The sequence below is a fragment of the Vicia villosa genome, unplaced genomic scaffold (genome assembly GCF_029867415.1).
Source record: "Vicia villosa cultivar HV-30 ecotype Madison, WI unplaced genomic scaffold, Vvil1.0 ctg.000364F_1_1, whole genome shotgun sequence".
NCBI lineage: Eukaryota > Viridiplantae > Streptophyta > Magnoliopsida > Fabales > Fabaceae > Vicia > Vicia villosa.
Window position 1 is genome coordinate 301,704 of NW_026705165.1, and position 24,430 is coordinate 326,133.

The 24,430-nt window shown below is 36.5% G+C and overlaps 1 protein-coding gene across 1 annotated transcript; it reads right to left on the bottom strand.

Annotated features, from left to right (window-relative positions):
- Positions 1-13,602: 13,602 nt before the first annotated feature.
- LOC131627462 (G-type lectin S-receptor-like serine/threonine-protein kinase SD2-2) lies at positions 13,603-16,704 on the bottom strand. The gene has a single exon (XM_058898315.1). The coding sequence runs from the start codon at positions 16,474-16,476 to the stop codon at positions 13,924-13,926; it is 2,553 nt and encodes an 850-aa protein (XP_058754298.1). The 5' UTR covers positions 16,477-16,704; the 3' UTR covers positions 13,603-13,923.
- Between the last annotated feature and the right edge of the window lie 7,726 nt (positions 16,705-24,430).

Here is a 24,430-nt window from a genome sequence, read left to right on the forward strand (position 1 = left end):
TATTAGTATGATATGTGAAGTGAATTTATTTTTAGATGATAACTATTTTTTTAATAATATTTATTAACTTAGTTTAATTTGTTTATTTTTATTATTTAAACCATAATCGATCAATCTCATTTTGTAATATTAATTTTTAATATACTATATGTTATATATGCTATATCAAACCTATGATTTATTAGCATTTTTATAATATTAATAAAAAAAATATTTTGTAATTTAGATATCCAAAAACTGATTATTTTTTTTATATTATCCAAAACTGAACTAAATCAGAAATAAATATATTTTTGGATCAGATGAATTTTTGCCTTAAAATCGACATAAACTGAACTGCGACCCTAGATGTATGTTTAAGTTTGAGTTTTTTTTACTGGTATAGATTCATTCATGCATTCATTATCTATGAATAATTAAGGAGACGAATGGTTAACTTCTAAATGTATGGGTTGTAAATGTATGGTTAAGTTGGGTTTTTTTATTAGTGGATTCTTTTAATGTAAAAAAAATAATTAATGGTAGAATACCCTTGTTTAAATGTGTTTAATTAAAATCAATTTAAATTATAAATCAACTTAAATATTTAAGAATTAACTAGGATCCAATATTACTAATATATTTACATTTTTTTTTCTTAAAATGGCCTGAATGGATCTTCTAGACATTTTCAAGTAATGAATGAGATATGAAACAACACCTTATCTAGATGTGTATAATTGAAATCAATTTCAAAATTTAAGAATTATAAAATTATCCAATGTTATTAGTTTTTTTTTAAACTGTCCAAATTCAAGTAATAAATAGAAGAAGGTGAAATCACACCTTATCTAGATGTGTTCAATTTAATAAGATTCAAATTATAATCATAAATCAATATAAAAATGTAAGAATTACTCAAATTAAATATTATAAGTGTTGTGAATTCAATGCCAAGAACAAAGTATAAAACAAGGGATGAATAAAGGACAAGGAAGAAGAAGAAGAACACAAGAATTGGTTATAACTGCTATTCTTTCACTTTCTCTTAAAACAAGATTACAAGTTTACAAGAATAACAAATAACCTCTCTCACCCTAAATCAGGATTTGCAGCTTAACAATGATGAGAGACTAGTATGCTATTTATAAAACCTAACATACTAACTAATGGGCTTTTTCAGCAAGGCCCATTACACAAGCCAACTTAATAAACAAGCTAACTTAACAAATTAGGGTTTAAACACTAAAACCTAATTTAACATGCTAACAACCTAGCATCTTCGACATCTGCATGTTCGACCCATCTTCGACTACAACATGCACTCTTCGACACCAGCATATGAGCGACCTTCGACTTCATGCTTAACCCTGTCGAACTGTCGAACCAAGAAGCTACCCTTCGACCATACTAGAGTTCGATCCAATATCTCACAAATCTCCACCTTGGATCTAACTCTATAACATCAAGGAAACAAACTAGCTTTCTTCGTGCAGCTTTATCAACTGCATACAGTGGAAAAACTTGCAACTCGGCAATGTCTTGGTGATCATATCAGCAACATTGTCTTCAGTCGAAACCTTCAGCACTTGGACTTCTCCACGCTCGATTACTCCTCTGACGAAATGCAGCCTCACATCAATGTGCTTAGTTCGCTCATGATAGGCTGAATTCTTCGACGGGTGTATTGCACTTTGACTATCACATTTAACAGTGATACCTCGACCTTGAAGTTTCAGCTCCTTCGCAAAACCTTCAAGCCACAATGCTTCTTTCACAGCTTCAGTTAGGGCAATATACCCCGCTTCAGTGGTTGATAGAGCAACAACCTTCTGAAGTGTTGCTTTCCAACTAATTGCAGTGCCAAACATAGTGAAAACATATCCAGAAATAGATTTTCTGGAATCCATACAACCTGCATAATCAGAGTCGACATATCCTTCAATTGCTGCTTTACTATCTTCACCTAAGGCTCCACCATAAATTAGGACTCTATTCAGAGACCCATTTATGTACCTTAAAATCCACTTCAATGCTTGCCAGTGAGCCTTTCCAGGGTTCGCCATGTACCTGCTTACAAGACTTACTGCATATGCTATGTCGGGTCTAGTACAGACCATAGCATACATCAAAGAACCAACTATATTAGCATATGGGATGCTATTCATATAGGCTCTTTCGACATCAGTACTGGGACACTGATCAATACTCAGCTTGAATTGAGGGTTTGTTGGAGTCACAACTGGCTTCGAATTCAACATACCAAACTTTTCGAGAATCTTCCGTAGATATGCCTCTTGAGATAAGCATAACTTCGACTTCTTTCTATCTCTTCGAATGTCAATTCCAAGAATCCTGGAAGCAGCTCCCAGATCCTTCATATCGAACTCCTTATTGAGTTCAGCCTTCACCCTCGTCACATCTTTAACATTGTTGCTTGCTATGAGAATATCATCCATATAAAGCAACAAAATAACAAATGAATTACCAGGTCGAAATCTGAAGTAAACGCAGTGGTCGAACTGACTTCTAATGAAACTTATGCGTGCCATGAACTTGTCGAATCTCCTATTCCACTGTCGAGGAGATTGTTTCAGCCCATACAAAGATCTCTTTAACTTGCACACATAATCTTCCTTCCCCTTTTCGACATACCCTTCAGGTTGCCTCATCAGGATCGTTTCATCTAGATCACCATACAAGAACGCAGTCTTCACATCCATCTGTTCCAGTTCAAGATCGAATTGTGCTACCATGGCAAGTAACATTCAAATGGACCTATGCTTCACAACAGGAGAAAACACATCATTGAAGTCGACACCTTTTTTCTGAGTGAAACCCCTTGCAACTAACCTTGCCTTGTATCTTTTCGACGTCACTCCTTCAATTCCTTCCTTAACTTTGAAAATCCATTTACAACTGACTAACCTTGCCCCAACAGGTTTCTTGATCAGTTCCCAAGTATGATTATCATGAAGAGATTTCATCTCATCATCCATGGCTTTCAGCCATTCAGTCTTATTTCGACTCCTCATAACTTCCTTGTAGTCTCTAGGTTCTTCGTCTAGAACCTCACTTGCAGAGATTAAGGCATAAGCTATAAGATCTGCATACCCAAGCCTCTGAGGTGCCTTTATGACTCTTCTCGACCTATCTCTCGACAATAGGTAGTCATCGTCAGTTTCCTCAACTTCCTCAGCATCTTCTGCTTCTTCTTTGACTTCATCAGGGATATGCAATTCAGCATCAACATGCTCCACCTCAACAGGAATCTCTACCTGTTCCAGCTCTTCGTCAGATGTTTCTGTACTTCGATCAACATCATCAGTTTTCTTAAAAGCCATTTCAGCTTCATCGAAAACTAAATCTCGACTGGTGATACACCTCCTGTGACCTGGCTCTAGGCACCATAGCCTATAAGCTTTGACTCCTTCTGGGTATCCCATGAACATGCATTTCAGAGCTCTAGGTTCGACCTTGTCTTGCCTAATGTGAGCATAGGCTACGCAGCCAAATACTCTCAGTTTGTCGAGATCTGGTGGATGTCCCGACCAAACTTCTTCAGGTGTCTTCATATCTAATGCTGTCGAAGGACATCTGTTTATCAAATATGTTGCTGTCGAAACAGCCTCAGCCCAGAACACCTTCGTTAACCCCGCACTAGTCAACATGCATCTGACTCTCTCCAAAATAGTTCGATTAAACCTTTCAGCCAAACCATTTTGCTGTGGAGTACCTGCAGTAGTTCTATGTCTTGCAATACCAGAGGCAGCACAAAAACTGTCGAATGCCTCATTGCAAAATTCAAGGCCATTGTCGGTTCTCAACCTCTTGACATTTCTGCCAGTCTGATTTTCAACCAGAGTCTTCCAACTTTTGAAAATCTCAAAAGTTTCATCCTTAGTCTTCTGGATGAATACCCATAATTTTCTAGAATAATCATCTACTATGGATAGAAAATACCTTGCTCCTGAATGTGATGGACACCTTGCAGGCCCCCAAAGATCAGCATAGATGTAATCAAGGGATCCATGTGTTCTTTGTTTGCCTTTGTTGAACTTCACTCTGCAAGATTTTCCAAGTACACAGGGTTCACAAAACTTCATCTTTTCGACTTTGTCTCCACCAAGCAGATTTTGTTTCCCTAATTCGACCAGACCCCTTTCACTGACATGGCCCAATCTCATGTGCCATATTTCTGCTTTCGACAAAGGTTTCGTGGATGCAACATTTGTCGAACCACTTACAACTTCAGCCTCAAGGGTATACAAGCCTTGTTTCTTCACGCCTCTCAAGACTTCCTTCGAACCCTTCATGACTGTTAGGATACTTTTCTCTCCTTGGAAAACATATCCTTTCTTGTCGAATTCACCAAGAGAAAGCAGATTTCTCTTCAAATCAGGAACATACCTGACTTCAGTCAACAACCTTATTGACTCATCATGGAGCTTGAATCTCACAGATCCAACACCTGCAATCTTGCAAGCCTTGTTGTTTCCCAGCAATACTGATCCACCATCTTGATCACATAATTCCTCGAACAAGTCTTTGTTTGGAGTCATGTGCCAAGTGCAACCTGAATCCATAATCCACTCCTTCTTAGAGTCACTGCTTGAAACCACAAGAACATCAGATGATTCGAAATCATCTTGAACAATGGTAGCGTTGCCATTATCCTTACCTCCATGATATTTCAGGCGTTCAGGGCACACCTTTCTTGTGTGACCCTCCTTCTTACAATGGTAGCATCGAATGCCAGATGCTTCGCCACTGTAAGACTTCGAATGGCTTTTGCCTTTCTTCTTGTCGAACTTACCATCCTTTCGTAAGAGTTTTCCTTTAACGGCCAAACCTTCGCCAACAGTCGAAGGTTTATGCTCTTTTCGTTCATTCAAGTCCTTAGAGTACAAGGCTGATTGAACTTCTTCAAACGTCAGGGACTCCCTTCCATACAAGAGAGTTTCTTTGAAGTGAGCATGTGATCGAGGCAAAGAACACAATAGTAACAGCGCTTGATCTTCATCATCGATCTTCACATCAATATTTTCAAGATCAAGAATCAGCTTGTTGAACATATCCAACTGCTCAGCCAATACTTTGTCTTCAATCATCTTGAATGAATACAAAGCTTGCTTCAGGTAGAGTCGATTTACCAGCGATTTGGTCATATACAAACTTTCAAGTTTCACCCATAACCCTGATGTCATCGTCTCCTTTGATACCTGCCGGAGAACCTTATCACCAAGGCTCAACAAAATTGCGATGTGTGCTTTCTCGATCATATTCGTCTTCTCCGCTGCCGTCAATTCTGCATTCATGGATGCCTCTCCCTTCAACGCTTCCAAACAACCCTGCTGAACCAGTAGGGCTTTCATCTTCAAGCGCCACAAACCGAAATCATTCACTCCGGTGAAATTTTCAATCTCATACTTTGTTGAAGGCATCTTCTCCACGCTCACCGCACCAATTTGTTGTGAATTCAATGTCAAGAACAAAGTATAAAATAAGGGATGAATAAAGGACAAGGAAGAAGAAGAACACAAGAATTGGTTATAACTGTTATTCTTTCACTTTCTCTTAAAACAAGATTACAAGTTTACAAGAATAACAAATAACCTCTCTCACCCTAAATCAGGATTTGCAGCTTAACAATGATGAGAGACTAGTATGCTATTTATAAAACCTAACATACTAACTAATGGGCTTTTTCAGCAAGGCCCATTACACAAGCCAACTTAATAAACAAGCTAACTTAACAAATTAGGGTTTAAACACTAAAACCTAATTTAACATGCTAACAACCTAGCATCTTCGACATCTGCATGTTCGACCCATCTTCGACTACAACATGCACTCTTCGACACCAGTATATGAGCGACCTTCGACTTCATGCTTAACCCTGTCGAACTGTCGAACCAAGAAGCTACCCTTCGACCATACTAGAGTTCGATCCAATATCTCACAATAAGATATATTTAATTTTTTTAGAAAACCGGTCGATCTAATTTTAAACCTTTGTAATGAATGTTAGATGAAACCGTATCTTATTTAGACGTGTTCAATTCAAATCATTACTGTAAACCAATTTGAAAGTTTAAGAGTTAAAAAAAACTGCCCAAATTGATACAATTTTAGACCATTTCTAGAGTTTTTCAATTGAAGTAATGAGAAGCAAATGAAATCATGCTTTATCTAGATGTGTTTAATTCAAAGAAATTCAAATTATAATCATAAGTCAGTTTAAAAAGTTAGGAATTACCCAAATTTAATATTATTAGATATATTTAATTTTTATAGAAAATTGTCTAAATTGATCTAATTTTAGACCTTATGTAGAGTTGTTCAATTCAAGTAATAAATGGTAGATGAAATCACATTTTATTATTAGGGCGTGTTCAATCCAAATCGATTCAAATCATAATTGTAAATCAAATTAAAAGTTTAAGAAATATTCAAAATCCAATATTATTAGATATATTTACATTTTTTTTAGAAAACCACCCGAATTGACCCAATTTTAGACATTATCCTTATTTAGATGTGTTCAATTCAAATAGATCCAAATTATAATAGTGTATGATTTAAAAATTTAAGAATTACACAAAATTCAATATTATTAGATATATTTACATTTCTTAGATTGAATGTTCGAAACCAAATCAAATTGATTACATATATTTTATATTTTAAAAATTGATATATTGATTTTTTATTTTCTAATATTACTTAATAATTTAATTTAATATTGTAACACCCCAAAACTAATAAGTCTAAATAATCAAGTTTAAGGCGTTAATAATGGTAATTGAACACACATCATAGCATATAATACAATATGAGTACATGGAATGTCAACAAGTACATCACTGATACATCATGTTTAAGAACATCAACACACGATCTTAAAATACACAGCGGAATAAAAAAAAGTAGATCCTCCAGGCTCCAGTTTCTTACGCCAATGATAGTGGGGTGAGATGCTACATCTCGGTGCTACTAATAAATTCTTGTACAAAGAATTTTCTAAAATTATGCAGAATGAATTTAAAATGTCAATGATGGGGAACTCAAATATTTTTTAGGACTTCAAATTCATCAATCTAAAGAAGGAATATTCATTAATCAAGCCAAATACTATAAAGAATTATTAAAGAGATTCGATATGGAGAACTCCAAGATAATAGCAACCCCAATGTTAACCTCATGCTATCTTGACAAGGATGAAGATAGAAAACTAGTCAAAGAAAGCAAGTATCGATGTATGATAAGATCTCTTCTCTATCTAAATGCATCATGTCCTGATATAATGTTTGATGTTTATATGTGTGCATGCTTTCAAGCATCCGCAAAAGAATCACATCTCAGCGCAGTCAAATGCATCATGAGATATCTCCCTAGCATACCCCAAGGGAGAGATTATGACTTAGTTGGGTACTCCGATTATAATTTCGTTAGGTGCAGATTGGATAGGAAAAATACTAACGGTATGCGTCACATACTTGAGAACTCGCTTGTCTCACGGCATATCAAAAAACAAGCAAGTGTTGCATTATCCACAGTTAAGGCATAATAAGTTCTTGTGGATAGTTACTGCACAGGGCTGTCTCAAACAATCTGGAGGCCCCGTTCTATTATTATAATTGGGCCCTTAATAAAAATAGGGCAACCCTCTAAATTGTAATTTTTTTTATTTGTAATATATATATATATATATATATATATATATATATATATATATATATATATATATATATATATATATATATATATATATAGAGGAAGCATATCAAGTGAGAGTATTTTAAAATGAGAGATGAGAGGAATAAATATCAACCATTGGATTCATCAAGAGAGATAAATTAATAGCCACATTAATGCATTAACCTTATCTCTCTTAATGAATCCAATGGTTGATATTTATTCCTCTCATCTCTCATTTTAAAATGCTGTCACTTGATATGTTCCATATATATATATATATATATATATATATATATATATATATATATATATATATATATATATATATATATATATATATATATATATATATATATATATATATATATATATATATCCATGATGCTTAATACTCTTAAGTATTTATGCATTGATATTCTATTTTAACAAGAATCATTGTTTAACATAGGTATCTTTCTCTTCATCTTAATATTATTATCAGATTTTGGGTGAAAAATTCATCATATGAATTATTTTAAGTATTATATTTTTTGACATATATTTATTTTCTGGATTAAATATGATCGCTTAAAAATATTTTGCACATAGAGTTTTAACCCTTTAAATTTGTTGAAATTTTCTTATAATTTACTATAGAATGATCTATTTACAGTTAAACACGTTTTTAATTTAAATTAATATAATAGTACTTTTAAATTTGGTTGTTGCTTAAATGTTTGTTTTAAAGTATTTTACAATAACCTATCGTTAGTTGGTCCAGTGGTGATTGGCGCTGGACTTGGTAGGGAGAACCACGGTTCGAAAAAAAAATATTAATAATATATGATAAAGTAATAATTAAAACTGAATAAATAAAATTAACATAATTAAAGATAAAAAGATTATAAAATTTTAAAAAAATTATTTTATAAGAATTTATTAGAAAGCAGATGGAATCGTCTTATATGTATATTTATATTAAAACCATAGAACCAAAGATCTATAAACTTTTCTCTCCTCTAAACTTTTCTCTCTTTTCATTATTCCAACGTAGGGGTGGTTTTTGGCCATTTTTGGCTAGAAATCACCCCTCCCTCAACATCGTTTTCTTTCTCTTTTTATTTAAATAAGTGGTTATCTATATAGATTTGCTTCTTCTTTTGTGTGTTTTTAAGTTTTCATCGTCTTGTGCGGTGTTTGTTGGTTTTCCCGTCTTAGTACGGTGTTTGTTGGTTTTCCCGTCTTAGTACGGTGTTTGTTGGTTCAGATTGACACATTTACTTCAAATCATTGCAGATTTGAGGAAGACTTGGGCGTCAATGTTGCAGATCCAGAAGTATGAATATTCTGGTGACTTTTATTTTGTCATATTTGTAGGCACTTTCAGTTTGCCGTTGTATGCTATTAACCTAGGTGTTGCAAGATTGTTTGCAGATTCACCTTTTTCCGTTTTTAGCGATCTTGAATTTGTAATGATCGATGTATTTTTCAATTTGAATGAATGAATATCTTTTTAGTCAAAAAAAAATATTAAAACCATAGAAGCACCCATCTATGCCATTAATCTCTGTCATATTATTAAATAAATAAAAAAAAAGCATTAGGCGGTTATTATATATTGATGAAACTTTATGACGTTGGTTTTGATATATATAATGAATTTTAAACAAGTAAGAATGAATGATTTGATCCTATAAATGTTATAAATGTCAACAATATCATAGTAAATACTATTATAACTGCTGAATTATGAGGCCATATGAATTATGAGGCCCTGTGCAAGAGGTCTCTTTGCACAGCTCCTCCACCGGCCCTGTTACTGCATTCAACTTATTTAGATGAAACAACATCTCATTGACTACTATGAATTTTGGATATTTCCCAATCAAATGTGACAACACTAGTGCCATAAACCTCACAAAAAACTTGATACTTCACTTTCGGGATAAACATATTGAAGTAAGACACCACTTTATTAGGGATTATGTTGAACTAGAGGATTGAATACTTGAATTTGTAACTTCATCCAATCAACTTGCATATATTTTTACCAAACTTATTCCTAAAAAATATTCTTTTTCATAAGAACTAAATTAGGAATATTAAACAAATCATGCATGAACTAAAATGCATGTATATAATATTTGTGCTTATTTACGTGTCTATGTTTGTATATTTAACTTTTCACTTTGCATAGTTTTATCTGTTGGAGGCAATTCGATGGTCAACACGAAAGAGCGTTCTACACTTGTGACACACCTTTATGAGAGACACACCACATATTCACCAAAAACCTTAAGATGATAGGTGTGTGGGTTCTCTCACTTATAAATTTTTCAATATTCCCTTTTCTAATCAATATGGAACTTCTTCCTTGCACTTGATTCTCAACACCCCCCCTTAAGTGTGAGTCTATACATAATGCTCCTCCTTAAGCGGAAGCTCTTTCTTCCACATACACTTGTATCGTTGTTAACACTCTTTGACGAGACACCTCCTATCCACCACCTATGGGGAGTACTTTCGATACAAGTAAGTCAATCCCTTCACTCGAAACCAAAGGCTCTGATACAACTGTTGGAGGCAATTCGAGGGTCAACACAAGCGAGCATTTTACACTTGGGACACACCTTTGTGAGAGACACATCACATATTCACTCAAAACCTTAAGGTGATAGGTGTGTGAGTTCACTCACTTATAAAGTGCTCAATATTTCTTTTTCTAATCAATGTGGGACTTCTTTCTCACACTTGATTCTCAATATTATTCGCCTTTTTAATTTTTGACAAAGGGGGTAAAAGATAGTCTTAGGGGAGTAGAATATACTCTCTACTTAACTAAAGGGGAGATTAATCACTATATATATGTTGTTTCTTTTACCACCTCCCTGAGAGACGCGTTGTCATCATCAGAAATGGGAAGAATGTGGATCTATGTGCTTGCATGTATAAAGGTGAAAATCTCGCAGAAGATTCATCTGAAGTTTTGATGATGACAACAATAATTAAAGTCGGTGACAATAGCTTTCAACCTTTACGATCGTAACCTAACTAGAGAAATATCTCATGTCTCATCAACAAGAGAATAAAGATTAAAGTGCCTACATGATCATAAGCAATCCAACAAAGAATCTTGAAGCCTTAGATAAAAGTCTGAAAGCTCGCTAAGTCGTGTCTGTCTGTCTGTCTGTCTGGGTGATCTAGTACTAAGACAACTCACACACACACGCCTTAAAATATCTTTTTCAAAAATATTTACCTTAAAAATTATTTTCTAGGTCAAGCCAAGTGGTAAGAAGTTGTCCAATCCTTTTTCAAAGATTTTTTGAACTAACTAGTTGATTTGTAACTTGTTCCAATTGATTGGAAAAAAATTTCTAATCCATCCAATCGATTGGATCATTAAGTCAATCCATTTTAGAAGATCTAATCGATTAATCAATCGATTAGGACAACACCTTAATGACTTGTTTGATAGATTCTTTTATGTTGACAGTTGCTTTGAGATTTCTTTTGAGGCTTTAGATGTAATATGTTTGTTTTCCTTTGTATGAACCTTTGCTGATGTCTGAGGCTTTATCTGAAACTTTGTCAATCCTTTATCAAACCCATGGCTTACATCTTTAACCGCTTAAGTGCATTGATTGACTTTCACAATTGTTGCATATTTACTATGTTGAATATCATATGTTATGATCTTTTATAGATGTTATTATGTTGCATCTTTATCATGCTGAATATTTCTCCTGTTCTTCATAGTTGTCATCATCAAAACAAAAATCCATTACCTACAAAACAAGGTTCCACACATCCATCATATTGATTGCATGCCCATTTATCTTCATCAGGGGGAAATACCCCTCAATCAACCCACTTCAATCAAAGCTTGGTCCAAAACGCCCTCACTAACAAAAGCACAAACAGTTCCCAGTGTGTCTCGGTCCCCCAATCCCCCGAGATATCCCTACCCGCCTTTCTGGTTGAGGCTGATACAATCTCCATGATTAAAAAATGTTATGAATAAAATCAAATACACATAAAATTATGGCAAGCAAGCAAGTCCATATACTATCACCCTTAGAAGAAAATGCCAAAAATATAAGAAACATCCCAAGAAAGGAATTGATTAACTACTCATAGTTATGAAAAACCCTAAAAAGAGAAGTAAAAGCAAAGAAAGCGATACATTTTGTCTTAAAAGATGGAGCAATCAAATATACAAGACAAGTGCCAACGAACAAAATCGTATAAATTTGATCAAATGTTAGAACAAGGGAGCTCGCAAAGAAAGATAATGAAGGAAGCAGAAAAAACTCTTTACTGGTTACTAATGGTAGAAAATCGCTAAATGACATTTCAGAAGCCCTTTATACCCTATTCACCCACTAAGGATCGCACCACCGACAGATGAGATCTCATCGAAATAATTTAAAGAACTCGAGTGCTCTAAGGAAGAGGAAATGTCATCACTAACTAAAGTAGGGACACACACCAGTCCTTTCTAGCGAAATGTTACATATTGCAAGAAAGACGTTTCATGCACTTGTTTTGAAGGGCGACTACGTCCCATCAAAGACCTTCCCATCCAAGAATCTAGTGGTCGGACAAAGGCACATATTACAAATTTTTGTCTTGCAAAACAGAAACAAGGGCTTGAGGGGCAGTTGTTCTAGGTCGCCCATAAGGTCCAAAGGTAAAGGCCCAACAACAAAGTAAGAGGAATAAAGTGTAAAACAAATGTTTTTTTCTCTCTGAGCAGGAAATTCCACACGCGAGAACTTTGCTAGCTGTCCATATCAATCTGACGGCTGACTGTAACCCACGTTGCACTCTACTCTTATAGTTGCCAACTATTTCACCTATTTACAAAAAAAAAAAACGCGTCATTCTCAAGTACTCAAATTCATTTTCACTTCTACGTCACTTTTCACTTTCATACTGATTTGAACATTGAAGTGGTAACCTTGCATTTCAACCATATCTCCACCGCATTGAAAGCATAGAACCACCGCAACAAGTTTTGACATTCAAATGTTCCCTTACATAATATTTGTTATTAAAAAATAAAAAATAATATAGATTAATGTGATCAATTATAGATTGTTTATTGAAATCATTATTAAAGAAAGTTTGGTCATAATTACTTATGAATTGATTAAATGTCATGTTGCATTTTAGACCCACAAAAAAATAACTCAAACAATCCTACTTAATTCTCTCATATGAGATGTCTCATATGAGATGCTATTAGAAATCAAATAAAGAAACCACAATCGAGTCTTCTAATATTTCATTTTATATTTAACCACTTCATATGGAATTATAAAAACCACTAGCTATCACCATCTAACCAGTTGTATATTCCATCATAATAAAACTAAGAAACAAAATCATTGGCTGGTCAAATCATACTCTGTAACATCAAAGGAAAGGTCAACCAACAATAAAAGTATTCCACATCACATTGCAACTTTTTCTTCATTCCTCTTTTTCCTTCTTTAACCTTTAGACTATTTACAATGGTTTCCAAATTCAACACCCTACTTTTTCACTTTTTATACTCCACATCATCTTCTCTCTCTTCCACCTAATAATTCAACACACATTCAACTTTTACTCACTACAATAGTTTTGTTTAATAAAATTCAACACCCTACTTTACCACCATTCACAACACACTAAAAATTCAAATAGTCACAACAACCAATAGGATTTTGCAAAATATTGTATGTGGCCCAATGCCACAGGTTGCAATAAGTCAATGCTATTTGCATAATTGAATGATGTAGCACAAGAGTGATCAAATGCGCATTACAAAACACAAAACATGGACACCAGAAACACGAATACTTAAACGTAATCACAAATGTGATTGTCGGTTTCAGACTCATACATACACACTTTTTCCGAAGTGTCGGTGTTACGTAGAATGCACAAGCTATATAAAAGTTAATGATTTCATTTCACTTAAAAGAATATTAGAATTTAGAAGCTGGAATCCACTCTTTTTTATCCAACATCCTAACATAAAGTTGTCCAACAAATTCTAATTTACATCAACATTCAATGATCTTTTTCCTCATATCCCTCTCCTTAAATATTAAAAAAAGTGAGGGAGGATAGACAAGAGGTATTCTAAACTTACAATGCTGCGATAATTTGGACATATGAAACACCAACACTACAGATTGAATGCGCTGAAGGCGTTTCTGATGGGTTAGTGTCTCAAATTATAATTACCAGTATCGACGTGTCTTATCTGTGCTATCGAACATTGACAATGCCGTCCAATGGGGAAAAAACATCTCCTATACAAGATTCTGAATCAGCAGCCGACACTTCCATGTTGTCGTCAGCAAATGAACTGCCGGTAGTAGAAACTGCGTTACTCGAATAAGCCTTGACCCCGTGAAAGGACTCTCCGGTAACCAAGGCTTGTAGCAACTTAGGAGGCGGTGGAAGAGCCACGTCCACTAACCCTTCTAACATTTTCACCACCATACCCATGCTAGGTCTCACTGCCTCATCATCCTGAATGCACCAAACTGCCACCAAAGCAACCCTCTTGGCCTCCTCAATGTTATATACATTTCCAAGCTTCTTATCAACCACAGCAGCTACATTATCGTCGATTATCAGCTGTGCCGCCCATGGAGGAAAGAACCATTTCTCTCCTGTCTCGCAGTCACTCTTTTTATTACCAGACGAAGGTGGTGCCTCAACATTCCGGCGACCGCCTAGGAGTTCTAGCAATGTCATTCCGTAGCTGTAAACATCAGCTTTTGTGGTAATTTCAACACCGGAAATCCACTCGGGTGCTACATATCCCCAAGTACCCCTCATGGTTGCCAACACCCTACTGAAGTCCCTGCCAATGAGCTTTGCCAACCCAAAATCAGAAACTTTGGCAGTGAAATCACTATCCAAAAGAATGTTTTCAGGTTTAATATCACAATGTATTATGCAACTTCTACATTCCTCGTGTAAATATGCTATGCCTTTCGCAGTTCCAATTGCTACCCTAAACCTAACATCCCAGCTCAAACACGGCCCTTCCTTTCGCAGGTAAGCACTAAGGGCACCATTCGGCATGTACTCATAAACCAAAAGTCGATGTGCATTCTCAGAGCAAAAACCTCTCAGCCTCACAAGATTAATATGCTGAATATTCCCAATCGTTGAAACCTCAGCCCTAAACTCTTTCTCCCCACCTCCCGGCCTCTCCAACCGCTTCACCGCAACAACGGTAGAATCACTCAACTCTCCTTGAAACACCGTCCCAAATCCACCATGCCCAACTTTCTCAGAAAACCCTCGAGTCGCCAATTGAAGCTCTTTGTAAGAAAACACCTTCAAATTCAACATCTGAACAAATCCATCTTCCTCCAAACCCATCTCCCTCTCCTTCTTCAATCTCTTCCTCTTCGCCAACACCACCAAAGTCACCGTCACAACACCCAAAATCAAAACCAAAAACAAAACACACCCAATAACAACACCACTCAAAAACCTACCACTCAACCTCTTGTTCTTCCCCCGATTCACCTTAACATACAACACATTCCCATCACCACTCTGCAAAGAAGTCAAATTCTGAAAATCAAAAAGAGACCCAAGAAAATTCCTACAAAAACCACTCTTTCCATCAAAAGAAAAACCAACACAATCACAAGAATCCAAACACCGACGCTCACATAAACTTCTAGATTTCGCCCCAAAACTAGTCACATTATCAAAACCAAACTTAAAAGCCCCCATCTCTTCAAAAACCCCATCATTACCACAACCACTCTCCCCGCGCCAACACCCTTGCGAATAATCACCAGCCCCCCAACCACCACCATCAACCGCCACAAAACCCTTAACACACGCACAACTCAAGGGCGCCTCGCTGATACAAACCCCAAACCTCCCACAAACACGCGGAACCGAACAAACCGATTCCGGCCTAGACCAAAACATATTCCAAGCACCCATCTGACTCGACCACGTGAACTGCCGAACCAAACCATTCGCTTCAACACGGAACATGGTAGGAGGTCCAACATCATTGTCAATAGCTCGTTCAGAGAATCCAAACGACGCTTTCGGAGAATACGCGTCTTCGAAATTGAATCGGTAAAGATACGGAATATCCATCTCAGGAACTTTTTCAAATTTCTTGCCATTCCACTCACCGGTGGCCCAATACGAAACGGTGTCGTTGTAAACAAGCTCGAACTCACCGTAGTCCGGTGGATTCAACCGCAGAGAATAAAACCCGTCGGCAGGGTTAGTTACCGTCCGCCATGAGAGAAGGCTGTGAACCCTAGTGAGGTTCATACCAGGGAGCCACGTGTCGGTGGGTTCGTCGAAGCTTTGCCATGAAACGACGCCGTTGAGGGTGGTGAGGATTAAGTTACCGTTTTCTAGAAGGTTCGGTTGGAGAGTTTGTTGTGGGGTGGTTTTGGTGGTGGTGTTGGTTTGCCATAAAACGGTGTCGTTGTGAGTGATGAGTAATTGACCGGTTCGGGTTAATTGGAGAGATGAACCGGAGAGAGATGGGGCGGGTTTGTTCCGGTTCGCGAGCCAGGTTATGTTTGGGGAAGGGAGAGAAGTGAAACGGATGAGGAGGTAAATACGAGGTTGGTTTAGTTGGGATTGTTCTAAGTTGAAGAAACCGAGTTCGAAGGTTTTGTTTTGGCTAAGGAGGGTTTGGTTTCCGGTTAAAATGATAATGTTTGAGTTGTTGTTGTTGTTGTTGTTGGGGGAAGTTGAAGAAGTGAAAAGAGTGAAGTTAGAGAAGAGTAGTAAGAAGAAAAGGGAAAGGAGTGACATTGTTTGATGATTGAGGTTATGTCATGGTGGTGGTGGTGGTGGGATTGTTGGTTAGGATAGTGGTTGTTGTTGTTGTGGAGGTTGTCGGAGGGAAGAAGGAAAATGTTGAAATTGGAAGAAAGATAGGAGTGGTTAGATATGTTTGTGGTGGGAATGGGATTTTGATGTTTCTTTCTACATACTAAAATGGCAGGCTACAGAGATTGCTTTTGCTTTCCTTTTTCTAATCTAGTAAGTATAATTTTCAAACTAGACAGATATACTACTACTTCGTATTGACCAAATTATCCTTATACATATTCAATACAAAATTTGAGATAATTAAAATGTAGTACAAATTTTTTTTTTAATGTGTTGTATTATTTTGAGATACTTGTTTATCAATGAGTTTCTACCTCAGTTTGAAGGGTTAAAACATGATTTTCACCTCTTAAAAAAAAAACTATGACTTTTTAGAGGTATTTGTGGTTGACGAAAATAATGTATATGATTTGAACTTGAATGACTCTGGATGAGTTAGAGAGGTCGGGTGAAGGATAGAAAAACACTTAGAAAGGGGGGGATTGAATAAGTGTAACTTTAAAACTTTGACGATAAAAATAAATTGCACAATTATTTTTATCCTGGTTCACTGTTAACGAAGCTACTCCAGTCCACCCCCGCAGAGATGATTTACCTCAACTGAGGATTTAATCCACTAATCGCACGGATTACAATGGTTTTCCACTTAGCCGCAACTAAGTCTTCCAGAGTCTTCTGATCACACACTGATCACTCCAGGAACAACTGCTTAGTTCACTCCTAAGACTTTTCTAGAGTCTACTGATCAACACGATCACTCTAGGCTTAGTTCACTCCTAAGACTTTCTGCTCAGCCAACTGCTAAGACTTCCTAGAGTATACTGATCACACTGATCACTCTAGTTCCTTACAACTTAATGTAATTCTAAGAGTATTACAAATGCTTCTTAAAAGCGATAATCACAACTGTGATATTTCTCTTAATCGTTTAAGCTTAATCTCACTAAAATATTACAACAGCAATGTAGTGAGCTTTGATGAAGATGAAGATTCTGAGTTTTGATTTGAACAGAGTTTCAGCAAGTTAATTTGAATTGTATTGGTGCGAAATCGTTAACCTTGCTTCTCATCAGAACTTCATATTTATAGGCGTTGAGAAGATGACCGTTGAATGCATTTAATGCTTTGCGTGTTCCGTACAGCATTGCATTTAATGTTATACGCTTTTGTCAACTACCTCGAGCCTTGTTCACGCTGTGTCTACTGACGTAGCCTTTAGTAGCTTTAACGTTCCTTTTGTCAGTCAGCGTAGTCTGCCACGTGTACTTCCTTCTGATCTGATGTTTGTGAATACGACGTTTGAATATCATCAGAGTCAAACAGCTTGGTGCACAGCATCTTCTGATCTTGAAGTGCTTCTGAGCGTGATACCATCTTCTGATCTTCAGTGCTTCTGATCTCATGTTCTTCTGATGCTTCCATAGACCCATGTTCTGATTCTGCTTCGACCATCTTCTGATGTCTTGCCAGACCATGTTCTGATGTTGCATGCTGAACCATTTGAGATACAACTTCTGAGCGCTGAATTATGCGTACTCTTTATATATTTCCTGAAAGGGAAAATGCATTGGATTAGAGTACCATATTATCTTAAGCAAAATTCATATTATTGTTATCATCAAAACTAAGATAATTGATAAGAACAAATCTTGTTCTAACAATCTCCCCCTTTTTGATGATGACAAAAACATATATAAATGATATGAATTTGCGATCAGAAAGAGTAGACGGCAAAAGACAAATTACACAGCTATAGCATAAGCATATGAATATGTCTCCCCCTGAGATTAACAATCTCCCCCTGAGATAAATAATCTCCCCCTGAAATAAATACTCGAAGAACTTTGATAAAAGACTTCCCTGATTATTTCGGTAGAGACGATCATATAAGCTTCTGCCTTCAGATAATTCATAGCTTCTGACTTCTGCTTCCATTGGACAGCTTCAGAACTTGAATTTCTTTAGATCCTTAGAACACTCACAGCTTCTGATTCCTGCTTCCATCGTGGACAGCTTCAGAACTTGAATTTCTTTGATCTTCAGAACATTCACAGCTTTGACTTCTGCTTCCATTCAGGACAGCTTCAGAACTTGAGTTTTCTGGATCTTTTAGAACATTCACATCTTCTGATTTCCGCTTCCCTCGGATAGCTTCAGAACTTTGAATGTCTACCAATCATCACTTCATGCTAGATTTGTATCAGAACATTGTTGAATGTACCAGAGCATCATCAGAGCATCTCTACATCCTGAAATGTTACAGAACAAAAACTAAACGACAAAAGTCAGCATGAACGAGTTAGAACATAAAATGTATGTTTGAACACATTATATGTATCAGAGCCATATAGGCTGAAATAATGTATCAGAGCAAATAATGTATCAGAGCCATAACATTATATGTATCAGAGCAAATAGAATTTTGTCAGAACAGGATAGACAATGATATTCAAATTCTATTATCAGTGCTTCTGATTCATTCTTCTTTCTTGCTTCTGATCTCTGAAGCTTGACAGCACTCAGCTTGCTTCAGTTTCTAAGAGCTTATTCCTTTTACAGAATAACGCTTCTTATGGTTTTGCTTCCTAGTGTTTGCTTCTGAAGATTTTCTTCACTTCTTTGTACCTGCAAAACACTTAAACCATATAGAACTTGCAGTTCTTGTTAGTGAATGTGTGGGAGCCTTTACCCAGCAACTGATAGATTTAATCAAATCATTTATCATTTATCTTCTCCCCCTTTTTGTCATAACATCAAAAAGAATATTTAAAAAGATTCAGATGTATAAAACGACAAAAGAAAACATTTACTGGAATGTAAAACAAGGAAACTTTTTCATTGATAATCAAAAGATGGTTACAAGAGGATGTGCAACAAAGAAAAATAAAGCTACTAAGACCAAATCCTAGGACCCTAGCTAAGACAACGTCTGTGCCAGCATGCCATGAAGGAGTAAAACGCCTCATTGACTGCTTCTTGGGCTTTCAGGCGAGGGATCAGGGAGACTTGGTCCTGAAGCAGATCTTCCACCACCTTTACCAGAGACAACATCCTCAGCGGGTGAAGATGAAGAGATGTCGTCAGAAGAGATTAAGGGAGAGGAAAGATTAGAGGAAGTTGAGTCTTGAAGGTCGAAAGATGAGGAAGAGGATGGAGATGATGGAGGGCTTTCACCAGGAGGATGAAACACACGTCTAGAATAGTTTCCAGACAACATTGCTTCGAATGGATTCACCTTGAGAGGATCATAGGTGATTTTGATCTTTTTGGGTTTGGGAGGTGATGTTTCAACAGCTTTCCTTTTGTTGTTTTGATCATTTTCATTATTTCCTGGACTTGATGAAGAGTTCATGATCGGTTTGCAGAAAAGTGAATAGGTAGAGTTTGATATGGAAGAGAGAGAGAGAGAAACTTGATGAGGAATGCACAGAGATAGAGAGAGTTGAGAGGGAAAGAGAAGAGTTTAAAGAGTATTTAAAAGAAAATGAAATGAAACGAATGATGAAAAGCATTTAATGTTACGTGACGTGAGGAGAGATAATAAAGACAAAAGACGTGATTTGCACAGTTACCTATGGTCGGCGTCCCTTCAACTGCACGCGCGCTTATCCATGAATAGTAACGACAGGTTTACCATCCCGAGATAAAACGTAACAGCTGTTTTGCTTTAAAAGAGGTTCTGAATCAACTTAGACAATGAAACGTTAGTAATAACCGAATCATAATTTCTAAAAGAATTCAATCAGAACTTCTGATTAAAAAAATGTTCCACATTCATTTCAGAAGATACTCATACATGAGAACTTCTCATCTTCTCATTCTGGGCATAAATCCATACTGATGTTCTTCAGAATGAACTTAAACCTATCTTCAGCCAGGGGTTTTGTAAAGATATCAGCCCATTGATGGTCTGTATCAACAAAGTTTAAAGATATAACACCCTTCTGAACATAGTCCCTTATGAAATGATGTTTAATCTCAATATGTTTAGCTTTTGAATGAAGAATAGGATTTTTAGATAAACATATAGCAGAAGTATTATCACAGAATATAGGAATGTTACTCTCAAATATCTGATAATCTTCTAACTGACTCTTCATCCAGAGCATCTGTGTACTACAACCAGCAGCAGCGACATATTCTGCTTCTGTTGTTGATAGAGCAATGGTTGCTTGCTTCTTGCTGTACCAGGAGATTAAGTGACTTCCAAGAAATTGGCAACTTCCTGAAGTACTTTTTCTTTCAATTCTGTCTCCAGCATAATCAGCATCGCAGAATCCTACTAAGTTGTATTCTTTAGATTTTCTGTAAACTAAGCCAACATTAGTAGTACCTTTCAGATACCTTAGAATTCTCTTAACAGCAGTTAAATGAGATTCTCTAGGATCTGATTGGAATCTAGCACACAAACAAACACTGAACAGAATGTCAGGTCTAGAAGCAGTCAGATATAGAAGAGATCCAATCATACCTCTGTATAACTTCTGATCTACCTTCTTACTTACCTCATCCTTACCTAGGATGCATGTTGGATGCATAGGAGTTTTGGCTTCTTTGCAGTCCAGAAGATTAAACTTCTTCAGAAGTTCCTTCACATACTTGGTTTGGTGAACATACGTTCCTTCTGATGTTTGATTTATTTGTATTCCGAGGAAATACTTGAGTTCTCCCATCATGCTCATTTCAAACTCAGCCTGCATAGACTTAGCAAACTCCTTTCCAAGTGTAGCATTAGATGTTCCAAAAATAATATCATCTACATATATTTGACAAATTAAAATATCCCTTTTAAAGGTTTTACAAAAGAGAGTAGTGTCCACTTTTCCTCTAGTGAAACCATTATCTAGAAGGAAAGAACTTAAGCGTTCATACCAAGCTCTGGGAGCCTGTTTCAATCCATACAATGATTTCTTAAGTTTAAAAACATGATTAGGAGACATAGAGTCTTCAAAACCAGGAGGTTGATGGACATAAACTTCTTCATCTATATAACCATTTAAGAAGGCACTCTTAACATCCATCTGATAGAGAGTGATGTTATGTTGAGTGGCAAAAGAAATTAATAGACGAATAGATTCTAACCTGGCCACTGGTGCAAAGGTTTCTGTATAATCAATCCCTTCTTGCTGACTATAACCCTGAGCCACCAGTCTGGCTTTGTTCCTTACCACTTCACCTTTCTCACTGAGCTTGTTTCTGAAGACCCATTTTGTACCAATTATATTGAATCCATCTGGTCTAGGAACAAGATCCCAAACATCATTCCTTGTAAACTGATTCAGTTCTTCTTGCATAGCAATTATCCAGTCTGGATCTTCTAGAGCATGATCAACAGAAGTTGGCTCGATCAAAGATACAAGACCTAATTGACAGTCTGCATTGTTTCTAAGGAATGCTCTTGTTCTGATTGGATCATCCTTCTTTCCAAGAATGACATCTTCTGAATGACCAGAGATGAGTCTGGATGATCTTCTGACAGGTGGTTCTTCAGAAATACTTAGATCCTCCAGAGAAGCTGATACTTGATCTTCTGGTTCTTTGCTTCTGAGAAGCTCTGCTTCTGATGCGTTGCTTCTTGGCTCAACAACTTCTGATATGTCAATATCACAATCTGCAAAATTATCAAACTGCTTTGGTTTTTCAGAACCAAGCTTATCATCAAACCTGATATTGATTGATTCTTCTACAACCAATGTTTCAGTATTGTATACTCTGTAGCCTTTTGAGCGTTCAGAATATCCAAGAAGAAAACATTTTTGTGCTTTGGAATCAAACTTACCAAGATGATCTTTAGTGTTCAGAATAAAGCATACACATCCAAAAGGATGGAAATATGAAATGTTGGGCTTTCTATTCTTCCACAATTCATAGGGAGTCTTATTTAGAATAGGTCTGATAGAGATTCTATTCTGAATATAGCATGCAGTGTTTATTGCTTCTGCCCAGAAATGCTTAGCCATATTGGTTTCATTGATCATGGTTCTGGCCATTTCTTGCAGAGTCCTATTCTTTCGCTCTACAACTCCATTTTGTTGTGGAGTTCTAGGACAAGAGAAATCATGGGCAATACCATTTTCTTTGAAGAATTCTTCAAAGGATCTGTTCTCAAATTCACCACCATGATCACTTCTGACCTTTATGATTTTACACTCTTTTTCAGATTGAATCTGAATGCAGAAATCAAAGAACACTGAATGAGTCTCATCCTTGTGTTTTAAGAATTTTACCCATGTCCAGCGGCTATAATCATCTACGATGACTAATCCATATTTCTTTCCTCTGACAGATGCTGTTTTGACTGGTCCAAACAGATCAATGTGCAAGAGTTCTAATGGCCTTGAGGTAGAAACAACATTCTTAGACTTGAATGCAGGTTTGGAGAACTTGCCCTTCTGACATGCTTCACAAAGAGCATCTGATTTGAATTTCAGATTAGGGAGTCCTCTGACAAGATTCAGTTTGTTAATCTGAGAAATCTTTCTCAAACTAGCATGACCTAATCTTCTGTGCCAGACCCACTGCTCTTCAGAAACAGACATAAGACAAGTCACCTTCTGACTCATAAGATCTTGCAGATCTGTCTTATAAATGTTGTTCTTCCTCTTGCCTGTAAATAGGATTGAGCCATCCTTCTGATTTACAGCCTTGCAAGACTTTTGATTGAAGATTATATCATAACCGTTGTCACTTAATTGACTGATAGATAAGAGGTTATGTGTTAAACCTTCTACAAGAAGTACATTAGAAATGGAAGGAGAGTTACCAGACTTTATAGTTCCAGAGCCAATTATCTTGCCCTTCTGATCTCCTCCAAACTTGACTTCTCCTCCAGACTTAAGCACCAGGTCTTGGAACATAGACCTTCTTCCTGTCATGTGTCGCGAGCATCCAGAGTCCAGGTACCATGACATGTTGTGCTTTGTCCTTTTTGCAGTCAAGGATATCTGCAATAGGAATAATCTTATCCTTAGGTACCCACATTTTCTTGGGTCCTTTCTTGTTAGATTTTCTCAAGTTCTGATTGAACTTGGGTTTAACATTGTAAGCAATAGGAGGAACAGCATGATAATTCTTAATGTGAGTTTCATGATATTTCCTAGGTTGTGTCACATGCTTCTTGGTGTGTGTTATGTGAAAACTTTGTGCATGTGAAGTGTGCCTAATATCATGAGAGTGGCCATACTTGAACTGATCATACAATGGCTTGTATGTAATTTTCATTTCATCAACAGGTTCAAGTTTGTATGGGGTTTCACCCTCAAAACCAATGCCAACTCTTTTGTTTCCAGACACAGCATATATCATAGAAGCTAGCTGACTTCTGCCAATACTTCTAGATAAGAACTTCCTGAAACTTAAATCATATTCTTTCAGAATATGGTTTAGACTGGGAGTGGATTTTTCTGAATCAGAAGGAGATCCAACATTATTGGATAATTTTAAAAGTTTTTCTTTTAATTCAGAATTCTCCAACTCAAGCTTCTTTGTTTCAAATTCAAATTGCTTTTTCAGCTTTTTGTATTTGAGACTAATCTGAGACTTGAGTTCCAGAAGTTCAGTTAGACCGGAAACTAACTCATCTCTAGTAAGTTCAGAAAATACCTCTTCAGAATCTGATTCTGATGTAGATTCTGATCCGTCATCTTCTGTCGCCATCAGCGCACAGTTGGCCTGCTCATCTTCTGAATCATCTTCTGACTCATCCCAGGTTGCCATAAGACTTTTCTTCTTATGAAACTTTTTCTTGGGACTTTCCTTCTGAAGATTTGGACATTCATTCTTGTAGTGTCCAGGCTCATTGCATTCATAGCACATGACCTTCTTCTTGTCAAATCTTCTTTCATCAGAAGATTCTCCACGTTCAAATTTCCTT